The 19,900-nt window shown below is 41.1% G+C and overlaps 1 protein-coding gene across 2 annotated transcripts in view; it reads left to right on the top strand.

Moving 5' to 3' along the window:
• Nucleotides 1–19,900, top strand: part of adck1 (aarF domain containing kinase 1) — a 75,384-nt gene that overhangs the window by 24,957 nt on the left and 30,527 nt on the right. For both annotated transcript variants that reach the window (XM_085767860.1, XM_085767861.1), the window contains exon 4: nucleotides 6,235–6,438. In XM_085767860.1, the coding sequence (XP_085623986.1) occupies nucleotides 6,235–6,438 (204 nt within the window). The remainder of the gene's footprint in view (nucleotides 1–6,234; nucleotides 6,439–19,900) is intronic.

The raw sequence follows: 19,900 nt of genomic DNA, 5'->3' as shown, positions 1-19,900 counted from the left end.
CCTCCGCACCAGAATCAGCTCAGCTTCTGCAGTGACGGCAGCATTTGGGCACATTATTGAAAACAACCACAACAAAACATGTTTGTACAGAAGTGAATCACAACCTCTGTGTGACATGTTGTTTTTTGAGGCACACGGTGACCTCGCAGCAACACAGTTGTGTTTCATAACAACGCTGCTCTGAGTCTGTGCCGCTGACTTGATCATTAACATTCATTTGAAAGAAAAAACAATCTCATGTGGTTCTAGTTCTCTTCTGTTCATTTCAGCTTGTGAGCTAAAATGTTCACAGAGCATGTGTACAGCTATAGATCCTTCCCCCAACAACTGGAATTAATGCCCCTTCTAATTGATTGATTTATTGATAATTACAAATAGATTTTGAGTCAATTGTTGACTGTGGGGAGTTTATTCTCACACAATAATACAGTTCCACAGAAGGAACTGTAAACGTCTATGAAACCAACACTTATCTAATCTTCCCTCCATTATATATTTTCTTCCTTCACTCTTCTGCTTTTTTTCCTTTCCCACCTTCCTCCTTGCTTTATCCATCTGTCCCCTGTCTTCCTCACCCTCCTTCCCTTCATTCTTTCACCCTGTGATCCATTACACACCACCACCACCCCAAAGCATGTACACACACTCGCGCACACACACACGCACACAAACACCTCGGGCCTTTTATTTACTGTCTTTGCCAAGTGTGTGAAGAGGATGAGTGGAGCGATACCCTGAGGCATTGTGCGCTGTGCTCCTCTCTGTGATGTACCACAAATTAACCCGTGTGTCTAATTCGCTAACGGTCCACTTGATTGGACGCTGCGTGTGTGGAGATGGTGTGTGGTGGCCGGCGTCAGCCTATCCCAGAGCAGCGTTCCCCACCGGCTGTCAGTGAGCGGTATATTGCCATGGTGATGTCATCTTCAAGCTGTGAGCCCACCTCAGTCAGACAAAGCAGACTGATTACTGGAAGAGGGGAGAGAGCGGTGATGATGAATCTGATGATTAGGCTACAAGCCTCCAGTCAACTGGTGCCAGATTTTCATTCTGATCACAGCCTCTAATCAGCTTCTTACTGTTGTGGCAGAAATGGATCCCATGACTTCAGGTGATCTGGCTGGCTTCAGTTCAGAGCATGCATGATGCATCATCATGATTTTTTTTTTTTTTGTCATTGACTATGTCGGATTTTAACCTTAAAGCCCCAGTATGTAACTTATTTGGCTTTTTATTAGCAAAAATCAAATATAGCACTGAAGTCGAATCACACCCGCACCCAAATGAAAGCTTTCTCGTACCTTATAGTCTACTTGCCAACAATGAGTACCCGGAAATGTTGAGTACCCCAAAGTTTTATGTTAGAAATAGATAGTATGGGTCCCCAGTATTCAGAAACTGCCGGATGCTAACTTATATATATTGGGCAATTAGCATAATTGACACAATTAGCATAAATTAGCATAATTGTCTATATGGGCAATATTTCAACAAAATTGACTTGGCTGATCTGGGCAATATTGGAGTGGTTTTAGGGGTTATTGATGATGCTGAATCCATTTCTGACATTTTCAAAATTCAAAATGGCTGTCTAAACCGGAAGTGACCAGATTTTGGCATCCGGCAGTTTCTGAATACTGGGGAGTGACCATACTACATATTTCTAACATAAAACTTTGGGGTACTCAACATTTCCGGGTTCACAATGGGGCCCTATGGGCTGGCAAGTAGACTATTAGAATGTGTTACAAATACATAAGGGGGGCCACACCGAACCGAGGCGGCCATGTTGCATCGGCATTTTTTACGTTCAGTGGCAGCGTGACCGTAGGTAACCACGGAAACTCAGCGGAGCTATCGGCTCGGGGAGAAAGTTTTCCAGGTAGCGCCTGTTAAAACCTATGTTTAAAACTGTCACCACCGTGTGAGGAAGGACGGAGGCACTGATGTTGCATTCAGGTGCAGTCAGGCAGACGGCAGTCGGCAAACCAACCAGATGTCACTTTATTCGACGAGAGAAAGACGGTAAAACGTGGGTCAGGTAAACAATACGACATCACCATGACAACATATTGTCACACCTGTATTGTTTTGCCTCGTGCTGGCGGACCACTTGTTTACATAGACGCTTGTTTATCCTGTTACATGCAGCATCTGTTGTCTGTCTGATGTCTGCCTGATGTCTGCCTGATTTCACGTGAATGCAACATCAAGAATTCATGCAACCACACTGCTAGATGGGGATAATTCCTACATATTATACCTTTAACTATGCTACATTTTTATCTTGATTAAACAGCTTTGGAGTATGATGGTTAAATAAATGATTTGTAACTTGTCTGCCTTCCACCTAGCGTCTCTTGGCCTCCAACCCGGTGTCCCAGCTCTGGTCTCTGTGGCACCACGGCACAACCACACCCCGTAACTCGTGATCTCTTGTTTATGATGGATAAGACTACACAAATACACATCGTAACGCGTATAAGTAACATTAGCGACAGCTCCATGGATTTCTTTCTCGCCAGCTTCATTAAAAACAAATGCACCTGGCTGGGAGGAGGGTTAGCAAAAGCAGAGGAAAAGCGACTAGCGATAGTTTCTCTTTGAATCTTCTAGTGTAAATCCTCTTTGCAGGCAAAAATAAGTTAGGTTAAAACATAAAATCACAGCACAAATATCACCAAATTACTGTTATCTAATAATGATAATAAACAATACATTTTCACTCTATATTTTACAGTTAACAGTGTTATTGGTACTCATACAGACCAGTCGTCAGGCCTCAAGTGGATTTTCATTCACTACCGGGTTTTAATTGGCTAATTTAATTAACTTTTAATTGAACTTTCTGTATACATTCTTCACATTACATATATTTTCATTGGTGGATTACTTTTGGAGCTCACTGTGAATAGTGCATTACTTTTTAGCGGTGTTTGCCAGGTGTTACAGTTTCAGAGAGAGACAAGCAAAGGCAGACAGACACATGACGGACGGTGTGTCTGTTTTCAGGTCTGACACATCTGTATTTACAGCAAACAGACAACGCATCGCCTGCTAAATGTCCATCACATTGGATACAGTTACTGGTGTTCCGTTTACTACATCTGCTTTCAAACATCTCATTAACTTTTCTTCCACAGTTCCAGGTCTTTCTCAACGAGTTCATATCATTCAACCTCCTGCTTCCAAGTTCTACTTTTAATCTTCAGGTTTTGTCTCTGCTTCTTTAGCACTGCCTCAGCAATATTCTTCTGTTTCCACTGTATTTGAGCAGCTCCAACTTTTCCAATTATTCCACTGACATACTTAAACATGCAGGGTTTTTACTATTTTGTTCTGCTTTTTTCATTTTAAACAGCTTTTTAAATTGTTCTAGGCATTTCATCTATCAGCTTACAAGTTCTGCCAAAGATTCAGCCTTTTCAGCATTACTTCGGCAGTTTCTTAAGCCTTCAGCATCCACATGTGTTTCAAGTCAAAATGTTGCTCAAGGTGATGATAAAATGCTACAATTGTAAGTTTCTATTGAGTTTTAAACTTGCCTGAGAAAATTGTCAGACAAACAAACAAACAAACAAACCAGCAATCAACAATTTATCCATCAGTGACTTCTGAATACTTATACCGTAAGAATTAAATCACAAAATCAACAGAGTGAATGTGGAGTCTTTCTCATTAAACTTTGATTTAAATGATTGATTTAAACTTTCTTTTAATTTTTGTTAATGTCAGCATTGAAATTAACTTTGATTGTTGTTATTATTATTATTATTATTATTCCCCATGTTGCCCCATGAAAAAAGCTGCATTATTTATGACTCATCCGTCCCTCACATGAAAGAATGGGCTCATTATTGTTGTTATTATTGGGTTATGATTCCAAGACTGCCCCCCCCCCCCCCAAAAAAAAAGCAGCTACACTGTGGTGTTGGTAAAAGCTTTCACGTTTAGTGTTCCACATGGTCTGACACAAAGGATGAAGCTCTAATAGCGTAATGATACTCTTAATAAATACTGTTTCAGTGCATCATTAAGCAGAAAGGCTCATCTGGTAATCTCTGGCCACTTGTTTCTGTCAACTGCTTCGTCATCATTGCCCAGATGACACTCATGTCAAACCGTCCTAAGGGAACGTGGCGTGTGTGCACATGTGTGTGCGACGGTGTGTTGGCGGTGTGTGTAGTGGGGTAACAGGGGTTAAGGGGAGCTAATTTCATGGCTTTTTATTGCCACTGGTCTCAGGGGAGGAGCTCTCTGTAAGCAGTATCACTTCCAGCTGGTTTAAATGGGACAGATGAGACGGGACCACCACATACATACACACACACACACACACACACACATGCATGCACAATGCAGACTCATTACTTACCAATGTATGTAAAGATATATTGTTTTTTTTTCTGTGTGTGCGTGTGTGAAAAGAACGACAAATGGCTTTTTTTGTGGATTTAAAAACTGCTTCACCTGCAGGAAAATGAAACCTTCAAAGTAAATGAAAACAGTTCTTACAGCAGCGTACAAAGCCTCTGTAAAAGGCCTGTGTTAGCCCTCTAATGCATCATTACTACAGCACTGTGCTGCAGTATGTGGCCATCAGAATGGTGATAAAAAGACGGGTAAAGGAAGATAGATTGGATGGTCAGACCTTCAGTCTATAGCAACATAATGAGACACAACATGAGAGGAAGGGAACCAGGTGGAGGCTTAACATGATGAAGACCAGCACAGTCCCAGACCTGAACCACATGGAGCTGGTTTGGGATTAACCGGTACCTTACAAACAATAGCCTTTTGATTCCTAATGTAGAAACAACACATCAGTGTTATTTTGCTAAAAGAGTAAAATAAAAGTACATTCATCTTCAATTTCTTCGATTCTATGCTGAAACACAGAATTTCAACTTGAGTTAAGTTTTTTTTCTGCGTGGATTAGGGTTGTATATCTCCACCACTGAGGCCGATTCGATACACATCTCGATACGCTGCCACCGATACGATACATTAACGATACACTGCAGCTGCCGTCGATACGATGCGATACGATTCACTCCTGTTCACGATGCGATGTGATTCAAATGCGATTTGATAACGATATGACTTAATTACAAAGAGATTCGGTTCGATATGATGTTTGATACAGTTGTGATATGAGAGTTTCTTTCCACATCAGGTTTATTACCTCAATACCATTCTGCTTTACTCTCTGTATCAATTTGAGGGATGTAGCCTATATTTGGTTAATTTTTACAGGGCAAACCAATAAATCATATTTGAAAGGTACAGTCTAGAGGAAATAAATGGTAGAAATGAAATCCAGCTTAATCATATGTAGAAGGCTAGAAGAGATCGGAAGAGATGCATCGCAAATTCAACCATAAATTATGTCCGATGTAGCCTGAATCTACCGGTGCAGTCGCATCGCATACGTTTATATCGGACCACCGATATGAATCGGTGAATCTCCACATCCCTAGCGTGGATGTGTCAATGTTATATTGTATTCGGACACAGACTGTAATCTTCAAACCCTATTAGTTGTTTCTCGGGTTGTCATAGAAATAACACATAACATCACAAAAAACGCCTTAAAAAGATTAGCACTGGTTAATCACCTTCTTTTTAATTTCTTTTTTTTTATGTAATACTTTGTGGCAAAGCTTCTTGCCTTCAGATGCATAATCAGTCATTTAATTCTCTTTGCGTTTTTGTACTTTCCTTTTTCTTTCAGGTATATAATCACAAAGTAAATAACAAACCCTAAAGAAAACAAACAAACATATACATGAGACAAACTGAGGTATTTCCCAAATGAGGGTCTCAAAGAGATAGTTATTCACCTTCTTCGTTGCCCTTTGACCCTCCTCAGTAAAACTTTGCAGGAAGATTTACAAAGGAGCCCATGATGACTCAGTTGCAAAACATACCTGTTCATTATTCTGTGGCTTCCATTGTCGTTCATTGCATGATTGTTTGCAGATGTATCATTTCCCTCTGTTCTCATAATGTCATATCTGCTGGTCATTTTAAAGGTTTTTTTTTAGTTCCTTGACAGCCCTAGTTTTTTCTTTTTATGTTGCAGCTTCACTCATTGTCCCATAACCATGAAGTAAAAACAAACCTTTAGATATTTTCTTGCAGATTTATGAAAATGCTCTCAGACCCACTGTACAATCACCGTAATGTGACTCAGTTTGATGTTTAATGTCTTATTTTGTATTTTCCCTGTAGGTGCATCGTCGTTCAGCAGAGCGTCTCCTTGAGTTGTGCTGCGCCAACCGTGGCACCTTCATCAAGGTGGGCCAGCACCTGGGTGCTCTGGACTACCTGCTGCCCGAGGAGTACACGTCCACGCTGAAGGTGCTCCACAGCCGAGCGCCTCGGAGCAGTATGGAGGAGATCCAGCAAGTCATCAGAGAAGACCTCGGCAAAGAGGTACTGTAAGTCTGAAGAGACAGTGTTATATATGAACCATAAACCATAAATAATGATAAATAAACATATCTAGAAGAAATCCAGAACGGATCAAAGGTCCCCAGTCTGTGTGAAGAGCCCCTTACATATCGTTCCTGACATTATCAGGCTTCATCCCCTCTAATGATTCCAACTTATGTATGAGCAGCAGCAGACCCCTCCCATAATGGGGATCGCTAAAATAGACAAAACCTTTCATTCATTACTCATCCCATAGTCAGTTACAGGTGTTCCAACTGGATATCAAACCTATGTACTTCAGTCCTTAAAGGGATAGTTCAACATTTTGGCCCATTGCCATAATCCCTTTAGTTTTAGAAGTAGGTTCGTTACCTTTAATTGTCAGTGCAAGCAATTTCTAGAATGACAGAACAGAGCTGCGAGCTGCTCGGAGCTACACTCGAAAACAACTCTGTCTTGTAACGTTCTGATATTATCTCATAGCGTGGTGAATGTGCAGGTCAGAATTTGTCCACCAGAGCGTTTTGGAGTTGTTGGATTGTGTATTTGATGAGTTTGATGAGGGAAACCAAGAAATCCCATTAGCCTCCGTAGTGTAGGTCTGAGCAGCTCACGGCTCTGCCCCACCATTCTAAAAGTAGCTTGCATCGACAATTAAAGGTAACAAACCTACTCCTAAAACTATAGGGATTATGGCAATGGGCCAATTTGCCAAAATGTTGAAACATCCCTTTAAGCTGTGATTGTAAACATTTTAATTGTGTTCTCTCTGCCTTTTAGGGCAGAGTAGTGACTGTGACAGTGTGTCTTGAGCTTCATAATCTCAGATCTGTCCTGATATAAACAGCTGATTCAATATCCCTGTTTATGTGTAGGGATCCAAGCTAATGTATAGCATGGAATCATTCATGATATTTGTCTTTTTTGTAGGAGTGAGTGTTATAGTGTAAATCTCTTGAAGCTTAGGAACATTAATTGAAATGTCCAGTTAGTAGTGGGTGATTCGTGCACAATTAAGATACTGTGCATTTTTATAAGTTTTCAACTTATGCGTTACGATGGTTTGGTTTGTGGCAGGCTGTGGTCTGGCTGCCTTATCCTTTCTTTCCGATGGTAAGAACATGTGCTCTGCAGGAGGCAGAAAATAAGGATAAATAAAGCAGAAGTGGATATGTCTGACATTCTGTCCTCACTTCATTTCATAAGCAAGCCGTCCTCCTGATTTAGCTGTTAATGCTGCTGTTAGTGCAGAGTGCCGAGTTTGCTCTCAAACTAGTTGTTATAAGCCTTTTAGGGCCTGCTGGAGGGAAGGCAATTGTTCTGTTATTCTCAGATCCAGTACATTGGCCCTCTGCTGCACAGTCGTCAGTGTTGTGTGTCAATGTGTGTGTGTGTCTGTTAAAGAAATGGCTCCGATGTACTCAGTTGAGTATATTACATCAGCAGTGAACATGTTGCTCCAAATGACACGGACCCAGTCTGGACCATTTCATAAATATTTAAATTAGACAACATGTGTATCTGCTCTAAATTACGCCATGAGAAGAAATACAACATCAACCATAAGGGGTATCACAGAGGAGGCTCTGCTTTGATATCAGGGTGTATTAGCAGCCACTAGTAGGTGTGAAATAAGAACTGCACATCAAAGTTTTGATTCTGTCTCTTCTAAATCCTCAATTCTGAAAAGCCAATTCATATTTTTCTGTTGCGTTGTAATGTCACATTTTTACCTGACATAAGTTTAGTTCATCTGTCCAAGAGATGGCATGTCAATTTACTCCTTGAATGAGAAGAAAAGCCAGTGAGGAGTGGAAGACTTGATGGAAACCCTGCCTCATCTTCACAGAAGGCAGTAATCGGACACATATCATATTTTACTGTATAACCTCACAGAGAAGAATCAGCTCTTTAAGACCTACGGTATCTGCAGGCTTTCAGCTTGAAGATCTGATCATCACTAAAGCTTATATCATATATATACAGCTGATCAGATGAAAAAGTTGTCATATTGACTTGATTGATTCCCAAATGATTATTGCGCATTGAGTAACATACAAGAAAACATTCCACCTTAAAACTTGGAGTTAGCTACCTGTAGTGTTTAAGCTACAACATAATTTAAATCATTAATTATTAACGAGCCATGACAAAGTCAGCCTGTTGAACTCGGGCAGAATGTGCTGCTAAATGAAAACTAGCTTAGCTACCTCTTCCTAGCCTAGTCTGTTAGCTTCTCCTCACTACCGCCTGCACACTATTTCCTACATATAGCTACATACTTCCTGCTCTTCTACTAGTAATCTTCCGAGGGGAAACCTATTTGCGAAGTTGCGTGCAACTGTTCATGGATAGATTCTACTGACAATATGGTCCGATAAAGACATCCTTGATGATTGTTCCTTTGGTAACACCCATCTGCTGGGAACTAAGTAATATTCAGTCACTGAGCCTAGATTTGGTAACGGTATCCTGAGGAATTCTTTTAGCATTGTATGTCACAAAGGTTTGTGCGCTCACTTGCCTTGCAGAATACTGCATCCACTGGTGAAACATATTATTTTCAATCAAGTCCTGTAACCCTAAACTTTTGCACACAAACTGCTCTTTATGGCTTTCATTCGTTCAGTAGTTGGGGTCTTGGCCTGGCGTTCGTCAAACATCAACACACACATACAACCACGTTGCTGTCCAGGGTTTGGACCAGTGTTTGTGTGTGTTTTTATTGTGCGGTTCTGTGATTCATCCTAGTAATACACAATTATACAGCCGTCCTTCTCTAGGCATTGGCCTTCCTGTGTACATCTTGAATTCAATTAAGCTTTCTGTTGCTACCACCCATTGATTTTGCTCATTTTGCTTTTAAGGCACTGTTAGTTCATGTCACTTCTCCCTGTGACTGAGGGTGATGCACACACCCAAACCTCTAGTACTCTATTCCCGGCATTTTTAAAGTTATCTTAGCTTGCTCTACAAAATGTGGTCTGTTCTCTGAGCTGATGGTGTCGGGCAGACCTGCACGAAACGTTGGCCACTGATTTGTAATCTGGATGTGTTGCTGCCGTTGCATCAATTCATCCACAAAAATCTATTTACTACAACCAAGCTTCATCTCAGTCTCCCATTTAGTTGAGTCATATCCTCATAATCTATCATAAAGTGCCAAAATGGACCATCTGGTGGGGGGATGTGTGTTCCATGAGTCAGGGGCCGGAGATCTCCCTTCCCAGGTCTGGCTCCAGGAGTGGGCCCTGGTTTTCCTCTTCCTGGTGAGGTGTTGTAACTCCCACATGGTCGCCTCCTTTAGGGTTCAGTGAGTCACTTTTAGTCTGGCCCCCAATACAAACTAGCCATGGGAGACCCAACGAGGCGTTGAGGCGTTTGCGTTGCTTTTAGTCTTTTTAAAAAAAGGGAACATCTAAGATACAATACAAGACATAAGCTTGTAAAAATTTATAATACACAATTAGAGTATGGATACTGAAAAAATGAAGAAGAATGATGTTCTTCTGGCCACCAATGGTTATGTCAGAGTCACTTTAACTTTCCTCAATCATGAAGTTTCAGTCTGGTTTTCGAGCCTTGTACAGAAACTTCCTCCTAAAGGTAACAAATGTGTATTTTTAGAAGCTGACAGGGGAGAGAGTGCTGTTTTAATTATTTTAGACCCAAGTGCCTCATTTGACAGAGAAGACCATCCCATTTTAATTGACTGTCTGAATAGTTTCCATCAACTGTACTAGACTCTAGTCTTTTTATTCCTTCATCATAGATAAAAACCACTTGGTTGCCTTAGGTAATCGTCATCCACAGCTCTCCTTACCGGTGTACCTCAAGGTTCAGTTTAAGGCCCAGTTTTATTCTCTGTCTTGCTTTCACTCAACCATGTTATTTAACAGCACATTTTCCTATTGTGTTGCTACATGGATGACACACCTTCCACTAAAATCTGCTTTTTAGACTGTTTCAACAATGCAGCAAAAAAAAAATTCCTGCAGCTCAACACCTCAAAATAAGAAATAATAAAAACCCCACATCTTCCTCTCTGGATGCCCTTGGTCCCTGCTTTACATACAACTGCAACTCTCTCCTCTCTGGCATAAATCCAAAGTCACTACATTTGAACCCCCTGCTGGTTCAAATATACAGCAGCATGGGCTGCATGGGCTTCCTACTGGTTTTAACAGACAGCATAGCATGGCTTTGATCTTCACTCCCCTTTATTGGCTCCCTTTCCGATTTAGCAGTGATTTTCAAGATTTTACTGATCACTTTCAAAGCACACCTGGGCCTGACCCCGAGCTATGTTACAGAATTATTATTAGGGCCCCAAAAACGGTGATGTTCAAAAACCACAGTTTAAATCTAAAGGTGACTGCTTTTTCTCAATCAGGGCCTCTTGACTTTGGAATGACCTGACCAGGGAGATACTAGCAGAATCAGTGTGTATATGTTTCTATATGGATTATGTAGGTTCCTAATTATCCTTATTTATAATGATTCATCATCATTATTAGTGGTATCAGTAGTACTTTTAGGGTAGTGGTAGTAATATTTTGTTAAGGTCTGATTGTTAAATCCTCAGCCTCCGATTGGGCAATAGACACAGAGGTGGTGTGTTTCTGTGGATGAAAATATATAACATTAACTGGTAATAACTGATGCGTATGATAACTAGTAACACATGCTGGACATGTTAATGTTACACTGTCATCTTCCAACACTGTAAATACAGCAATTAAAGAGGAACAGCAATCAGCGTGTCAACTGAACATCACACCGTATCATTTTCTCACATGTAAACCTTTTCTTCGCAGCACTGATATTAAACTGCACAGAAAACCTATAAACCTGGTGTTATTCCCATGAAAACACTCAAACCAGTACTTGTTAATGGCATCTTTGAAAATGTTTGTTTCCAGCACATCATGGAATTTGCTGATATAGAATATTTATAGAATTTATATTTATAGAATTATTTACTTTATAAGTACACACTATTAAGCATTAAATACTCAATTCACCATAACACATAAATACTCATTAGTATGTAGTTTATAAACTCAGTTAAAAATGTTTTTCATTGATAAGCACTAACTGTATAAACTACATACCAATGTATTCATGCGTTATAAATGAAGAATTCAGTAATTATTCATGCTTAACTAATGCTTAATAGTGTGCACTTATTATAAAGTGTTACCTAATCTTTAAAAATCAAGAAGAGCATACAGTATTATCCGAACAAGTCCTGGCTGCAGTGGAAGGTTATTGGCCTCATTATCTGAAGGGTTTTGTATATGATGAATATGAGCTGCTGATTGAATCACTATAGAATTTTCTCGTCTTTCTCATTCATGTTTGTTTAAAAGAAGATGTGCATACATTCTGACTTCTTCCTGTATCTGCGTGGGATGTCATTCTCCCTGAAGAAGATGCTAATGTGGCTCCTCCGTCAACAAAACAGGCAGCAGGATGAATCGGTCCTCCTCCCCACTGGAGTGGCAGGAGAGAAGTGACACTGATGAGCAGAGTCAGGCAGCTCTGCATCATTTCCATACGGCTACACATACTTCTTGCTTAACACGTGTATGCTGTTGGATACTCACACGCACAAGCGGCGTGTAGAGAGTGGTGTGTGGTGCCGTGCTGTTTTCAGCACCATTTGTGGTGACACATGCATTCCCACTGTGCATGGATTTGGAAAGCCTTGCCTTAGTTCTGGCTGTCATTTCTCCTCTATAGTGAAATTGCAGAAAAGCCAGAATATGCAATATGTTGTTTTACTAAACAGAAGCTGCTTCCAGGCTGAGTATTACACTTAATTTGTGATGAGGCATAACAGAAGAGAGCACTAGTGCATCACGGGTGGTTGGCATCTTGTCAAGGCAGTGTGGCACGAGAGAGCGCGACACTGAGATTCAGGAGATGGGAGTGGATTCTCAAACCTACACTGAGATCCACATTTATTTTATTTATTTATTTAATTTTACATTGAATGTCATGGAAGGTATATTATGTCATGGAAGGTATATTATGTCATAGGATGGACAGATATATGGGTCTGATCAGACCCAGAGTAGAGAGTCAGATATAATGGGGAAAAGACATGAAAAAAAAGTCAAACAGTTTTGTATAAGTTTTGTTGCTTTGGATTTACAGACATGGACAAAATTGTTGGTACCCTTCTGTTAAGGACAGAAAAACTCACAACTGTCACTGAAATAACTTGAAACTGACAAAAGTAAAGGACAGAAGGACATTCTCCCAGAAGCCTTTGTGGACAGATGAGACAAAACTGGAGCTTTTTGGTCCAAAACCGAAGCTTTTTTGGCAAGTCACATCAGCTCATCGTACACAGATGCAAAAATGAAGCATAAAGAAAAGAGCACTGTGAAACATGGATCAGGCTCAGTTCTGTTCTGGGGCTGCTTGGCTGCACCTGGCACATTGGGCAACACATTTCGTACCAGAACGCCTTGATAGTCTTGAGATCTATATGCATCTTGCACAGATTCAACACACAGTGTCAGAAAGCCCAGTCTAGGTCACAGGTCAGGGGGCCTCCAACAGGGTAATGACCCAAAACACACAGCTAAAAACACTCGAGAATGGCTAAAAACAAAACATCGGACTATTGTGAAGTGGCTTTCTATGAGCCCTAATCTAAATCCTATTGAACATCTATGGAAGGAGCTGAAACATGCAGTCTGGAGAAGGCACCTTTCAAACCTGAGACAGCTGGAGCAGTGAGGAAAAGACCAAAATACCCGTCGACGGGTGCAGAAGGCTCACTGAGAGTTACAGAAATCACCTGACTGCAGTTACTGCCTCAAAAGGGTGTACAGCAATATATTAAGTTAAGATCAAGTTATGGGTACCATCATTTTAATCCAGGCTAGTTTCATTAATAATTCTGTTGAACCACAATTCAAAAGCAATGTCTGATCTTGGTTTTTACTGATCATACTAAACTTTCTATCTATTATTACTTTTGTCAGTTTCAAGTTATTTCAGTGACAGTTATGGGTTTTTCTTACATTAATGGCAGGGTACAGTACCAACAATTTTGTCCACATCTGTATAAAAAAAATAAAAGTCATGTCTCTACCACAGTTGTCAGTGCCAACTTTTTTCTAGATAGCGATCCATAACAACGATCACAACTGGACTTTGCTACTTTTCACAGGAGTGGCATTGTTGCCCAGATTGATCCGGCAATCTTAAGACACTATTGTAGGTAGACTCACAATCCATGACCATGAACACCATCTGCACTCTGTTTCCACTCTGATCTATTCCTGACTTGAAGTTGTGACTTTTCTCTCTCTGCTCATTTGACTCTCCGTTTGGATGTTCGTCTGCCTGCAAATTGTGTCACAACCAATCTCCCTTTATGCTCAATTTATATATGTGTAGTACTCATTTGCGCAGTGTAGTGGCACTGTAGTTCTTGTTCTGCTCAGGTGTGATTTATGTGGAGTCAGACTGAAATATACCAGGGCTGCAGACCAGAACAAGGGCTGCTGTCTGCAACGACAGCTGGGAGACTAGCTGTTTAGAAGAGACTGAAACTTAAAAAACGAAATATCCAAATGTACTGATCAAATGAAAATGCTCATGGTGCAATGGTTGGTAGTAGATTTAAAATTATAATAGTGCAATGATAATCAATTAATATACGGGGAGGACTTACAGTTCAGAGGGCTAGACCATTTCTTTTGACATTTCTGACACACACACACACACACACACACACACAGACAGACAGACAGGTGAAGGCAGATTGCTTTATAGCTGTGGTTGCTGCTGACCACCAGCATCCATAATGGCCCCCTCGCCTCAGATGCCGATGTGCTGCCTGCCACCCAAACTGTAATGCCACGGGGACCGTTTTGTTTGCACCATAACTCATTTAAAGGAACATATGTTGCCGTGGGTCTGCCCTCAGAGAGCAGCACGTGTGCATACATTACCATCTTAATTAACTCCACAGCTGAGGTTAACACAAGCACTGACTGGGCGGTAGCTTTGAACCAAAGGCTACGAGCCAGGCGCTGTTGACACAACTAAAACTGCAAACACTGCAGACATGCCAGTGTTGGAACTGTTGGTGCCAGCTTTGTAGAAAATATTGTATTAAAGTCATCCAAATGTTAAGAAATTGCTCATGTTTATATTTGAGTGTGATTTGTCAGATGGGCCCATCACATGTTTCCTTAACCCATGGAAGCACTCTGAATGTCAGATCCCACTGGACGCTGATCATCATACTGGGAGGACACTGGAGGGTGAAGACAATTTTATTCCATTTAGCATATTTGCATAATGAATAACTCAGCTGTTCCCACACACGATCCCGCGCTGCTCGCATAATTTATTATCTTACCGCATCTTCTAGAGAGGTTGTGTTCAGCTTTTTCCCAATAGGCCGACATTGTGTTCGAATTAGCCTCTTTTTATTTTTCACTGTGTACAAATCACAGGGGTATTCCCCCTATGCCACAGTCTGAAGTACGAATATTATACAAAGACGTACAGGGAAACCAGCACAGCACAAGGACATCAGCTTATATACTGTGTAGTGTTCATTTCAGTAATGTTGTTAGTTAGAGGGGTTTTAACTACCAGCAAGCAGACTTATCTAAGCTAACTTCACTTTGGGTTTAAAATCTCCCTGAGGTCTTCAATTAAAAATGTACAGTACATGCAAGTAGATATAAAATGGTGTCTTCTGCATGACGATAATGTAATAACTCCACGGACACAAACTGAACTTCTCTCCAGGAAAGTTGTGCCTTCATGGTTAAAGGGATACTTCATCCAAAATCAATAATTCACAAATTCTCTACTCTCCGTCATGCCAAGGAAGGGTTTGGAGAACTTTCAGAGTTATCAAAACGCTTTTGTAGTTCCAGGGGGGGGGGTCCGGCTGGCAACGGATATAGATCATATAATGGTGGCGGATAGAGTTCACTTTTGAATGGTCCAAAACACACACTATGAAACATCCAAATACCTCCATACTACTCGTCTGTACTGACCCAAGTGTCCTGAAGCCCCGACATGAAAATGTTGTTTGGAAAAAAAATTATTTGATCTCTGTTTTTAGCCTTGTTGTAGTAGTAGCTCCCAGTGGCTCTGTTGATGTTTGTGCGCATGCCCAAGATTTGCTGCGAGATTCCGTGTTTACATCGTACATCCAATGGGTTACAACGACAAACGAACATCTCAGGGTGATAAGAAAATTGGTGAATTATCTATTTTGGGTGACATATCCCTTTAAAAACCAAACGTCCGATGACGGACATCCCAGCGCAGCATCAACATGAGGGTGATGCAATGTGAGCTTATGTAGGATGCTGTGTTGTTTTTAGCTGTTTGCTGCCTTCTCTTTGTTCAGTTGTGTCCATGAGGCTGGGCGGCCTCAGGCTGGAGCCGAGGCTCCGTACCACAGTAAGTCTGTTCTAATGACTCCAGGTCCCTTGGGAAGCCTCTTTAACCTTCAAACCTACACTAGTGTGTATGTATTCTGTGGGTCCTCGGAGACAAATGGGAGCTAATGAAGGACTACTTCTGCCCAGAGGGTGCAGTTGGTGCAAAATGTTAACAGCTATTTAGATATTATATGAAAAGGCAACAGTAGAACAGCATCGTCACACTCTGAGCCCATTCAAACCCTGATTTATACATGTTACTGTGCACATCCACTAGAACTGATGTCACTAAAGAAAATATATAACTGATGTCACTAAAGAAAATATATAAGAGTTTTCTCTGACGTCATGGACAGGGAGACATGGCTTTATAATTCTGATGAAAAGAATGCTTCAGATTTTATGCATACACTGATTTTAAGGGTTAGGGTTAGTTCGTCCTCTTGAATAAAGCACAGTGTTAGTGATCTGCAGACTTTATTGCGATGGCCACAGTGTTTCCTTGAAGACTCCTGGTAGGAATAAGAAAGAAGACTTGTGAGACTTCATTCTAATCACCACCACCTTATTATCATAACAATACTCTGTCATTTTTAATATGATTTAGTCTGATTGTATCAAAGGCTAATGAAATGAAATTGCCTTGCTCAGCATACAGGTGCCCATGTTCTTCTGATAAATGATGATAAGGATATAAAACGGCTGTAAAAAAAACAAAACACATATACTGAGTATTTCTGCCAACATATCTGCGTATGCGTGACTGTTTCAAAATAAACTGTAGTGCGTGTTGATGGTAATGAAGGAACATGTTGCCTAGGGCAATGGCCTGGCTCACTGATGTGTTTTTAATAGTTTTTGGTGAAAGCTCAGTGAAAAACCAATCATCCAGTCCAATCAGTGGGCGGCTGTTGCGTTGCTTTCAAGTCCGTCGAGCATCAGTAGAGATAAAGCTAATGAACCCAGCTGACATTAAGAAGAACCAGAAGCAGCGCCACCGCGACCTTGACATTTGACCAGTGACCACAGTCTTTTATAATTTTGTCCTTGAGTCTGATTGGAGGTTTATGCAAAAAAAAAAAAATGAAGGACTTCCCCTGAGGAGTTCACAGGTTGTTGTGTCCACAAGTCCAGATTCATGTGACGTGAGGTGGCTGTGCAGCTCTGCTTTTGACCTTCAGCTACCGAAATCTAATAAATTAATCTTTGAGCCTAAATTGACATTTGTGTCAAATCAAAGCTGTTTCCTCAAGGCATTCCTGAGATATTGTTTCCGTGAGAACAGAACAGACGGATGAATGGACGACCAGAAAACAATAATGCTCCAGCTGTAGCTGTCACCTGCACTGGGGGGGGGGGGGGGGTAACAAAGAGTGTTACCAGAATTACTATTTAATTGATGTTCATGTACACTAAGAGACGTCCTCATGGTGTTAAGCTCGTATGTACCGACACATCAACACATGACTCCATTGATCCCAGCACCTTTAAAACAGCCTCTTTGAACCCACTCGGTGCCTCTGCCTCGCTCAGTTTAATGATCTTTCAAACTGCATTAACCTCCTCCTCTGTCACTGGAATTGGTTTACTACAGTGTGGCTTCTACCTAACAAGACTGCTTTTAACAGAGAGATCCCAGTGGAAAAAATCTCCATCCGCCAAATAAGACATCTACGCTGTTACCGACTCCACAAATCTTAAACAGACAGAATATTTCTCCCGCTGGAAATGTAAATCAACATTTCTAAGCAGTTCAAGCGTTCTTCGTTTGTTCATCACACTGGAAAACTGAATTAGAAATGAACACAGGAAGAAAATGCAGTGTCGTTATTGCTGGAATAATGCTGGACAGGTACTAGGATCACTTCCTTTTGACTTGTTTCTTTCTCATTTTACAGTCTATACCGCCCTCTCTCTCAATTCAATTCAGTTCCACATCCTTAATGCATGATAGAAAAAATGTATAACAAAGAAATTATGATTAAAACTAATGCAAGATTTTTAATATCAAAAGGCAGCACGTGAGCTGAAAAGAGACCAACTAGCTGCCATGTGCTGTTCTGCTGGCCGTCTCCGAGACTGTGACAGGCACTGACATCTCAGCTTTTATGGCTGACACTTTTTGATGTCACATTTAGTCTGGTCAGAGAGTGAATCACATTTAACATACAGTACGAAAAACAAAACTGAACTGACGTAGGGGAGCGGACCAGTGTGTGGTGAGTTAGCAGTCCTGTCCTGACAATATTCCTGTTGATTGCAGTGCTGCAAGACTCCTCAAGTCTGTTAAAGGAGACATATCATGCCCCATTTCCACAAATTAAAATAGTTCCCAGGTGTCTTAAAGACATGTCTGTGACATGCTTTGGTCAAAATACCCCAAGGATCAAACATCACAGCTCTTTTCATCCTCTCAAAACAGCCCTGTTCAGAACGGCTGGTTTCAGTGCCTGTCCCTTTAAATGCAAATGAACCACTGCTTGCCCCGCCCCACCCCCTTCTACTGGTACCAGGTAGGGGTGGGGTTATGCAAATTCGAATCCTAGTTACATCACTGGAAGATATGGGTTATGGAATATATGTTAAAGAGCCTTCAAAAAGTGGTATTTCCATAATATGTCCCCTTTAAAGCTTGTTGTCATTAGGTGCGTTTCCATCAGCTGTTTAGATGCGCATCGAGATGTATCGCATCGGAAAATGATGATGGAAACGCCGTGATTCGCATTAAAATCCTCTGATTCGCACAAAATGAAATACGCTCGCTATGGCCGGGTTTTGGTTGATTCGAATGGGATGGAAACAGCTGTATGCGAATCAAGTGTGACGTAGCGCACTTTCACCCCATCTGCTCCCATGTTTGCAGTTCACTCACAAGACAACATCAGGGTTTCCGCTGTCACACAACAATTAATTAATTGTGGCGCATCGCCACGGCAAAATAAAAGCCCCCACACACCTTCATATGTGATGACTGCACAGTTCTTCATAGTTCCTCCTCAGTAAAAACCAAACTTATCAACCAGCGAATCCAGCGTTTATCATTAATAAAGTATGGGGCGGCGCAACTCTCTCTCTCTCTCTCTCTCTCTCTCTCTCTCTCTCTCTCTCTCTCTCTCTCTCTCTCTCTCTCTCTCTCTCTCTCTCTCTCTCTCTCCCACACACACACACACACACGGGTCGCGTTATGACGGTAATAAACATATGCGCTAAATCGCGCTAATGTGTTCAAATCAGACCGTCCGGCCGGCCGGCCGGCCGGGAGGGGGGGGGGGGGGTGCAAAGTCCGTAGATGGAAACACACATGATTCGAATTTCTTTTAATGCGCATTTCCCAGTAATTCGAATCACTTTGGATGGAAACATGGCTACTGATTTGTGTCCCTTTTATTAAAGCAGACGTAAGCGGAATGTTTGTGTTAATATAACCATTAATCCTTAGTGCTGCAGTGGTTCACAGATTCCCAGTACACAGTACACCAAAAAACACTCATATGTCACAAACCTAAGGTACCAATCCCATCAAATTGTGAGGTTTGAGGGGCGGGACTAAATAAACCTGAAACTGATTTGGTGAACAACAGACTTCTCATCCGAGTCTGGGCTTGATTAAAGATTAGACATGTTGCTAAGTCTTTCACACATTTCCTTCACTACAGTGACCTTGATATAGTAAATTAAAATTACATAACATTACATATAATTCTACACGTACATATAATTTTGTATATGTTCACCAGTTATTTCCAATAATTTTGAATTTGTTCAATTTTTCAGTTGATGTGAAGTGTCAGTGAGACGCCACCTCAACGTGGAGCGAATGTTTGAAAGCAACAAACATGGAGGCGTCTCACTTACAGATGATTAAGCATACACTGAACAACAGTTCGCCGCGTAATATCAGTCTGTCTCAGATAAGGATCTGTTTTTCTCTGCAGTTGTAAATAACAAATTCACAGTAGTATCCAGGTGAGATGAATCTCCATCCATCACTGTCTGGTGGTGACTCTCCACTGTAGCACCGTGCC

The sequence above is a fragment of the Trachurus japonicus genome, chromosome 22, assembly GCF_045865225.1.
Source record: "Trachurus japonicus isolate A0001 chromosome 22, Traja_1.0".
Taxonomy (NCBI): Eukaryota; Metazoa; Chordata; class Actinopteri; order Carangiformes; family Carangidae; genus Trachurus; species Trachurus japonicus.
Note: the sequence above shows the minus strand (reverse complement) of the source record. Positions and strands in the feature narration are given on the sequence as shown.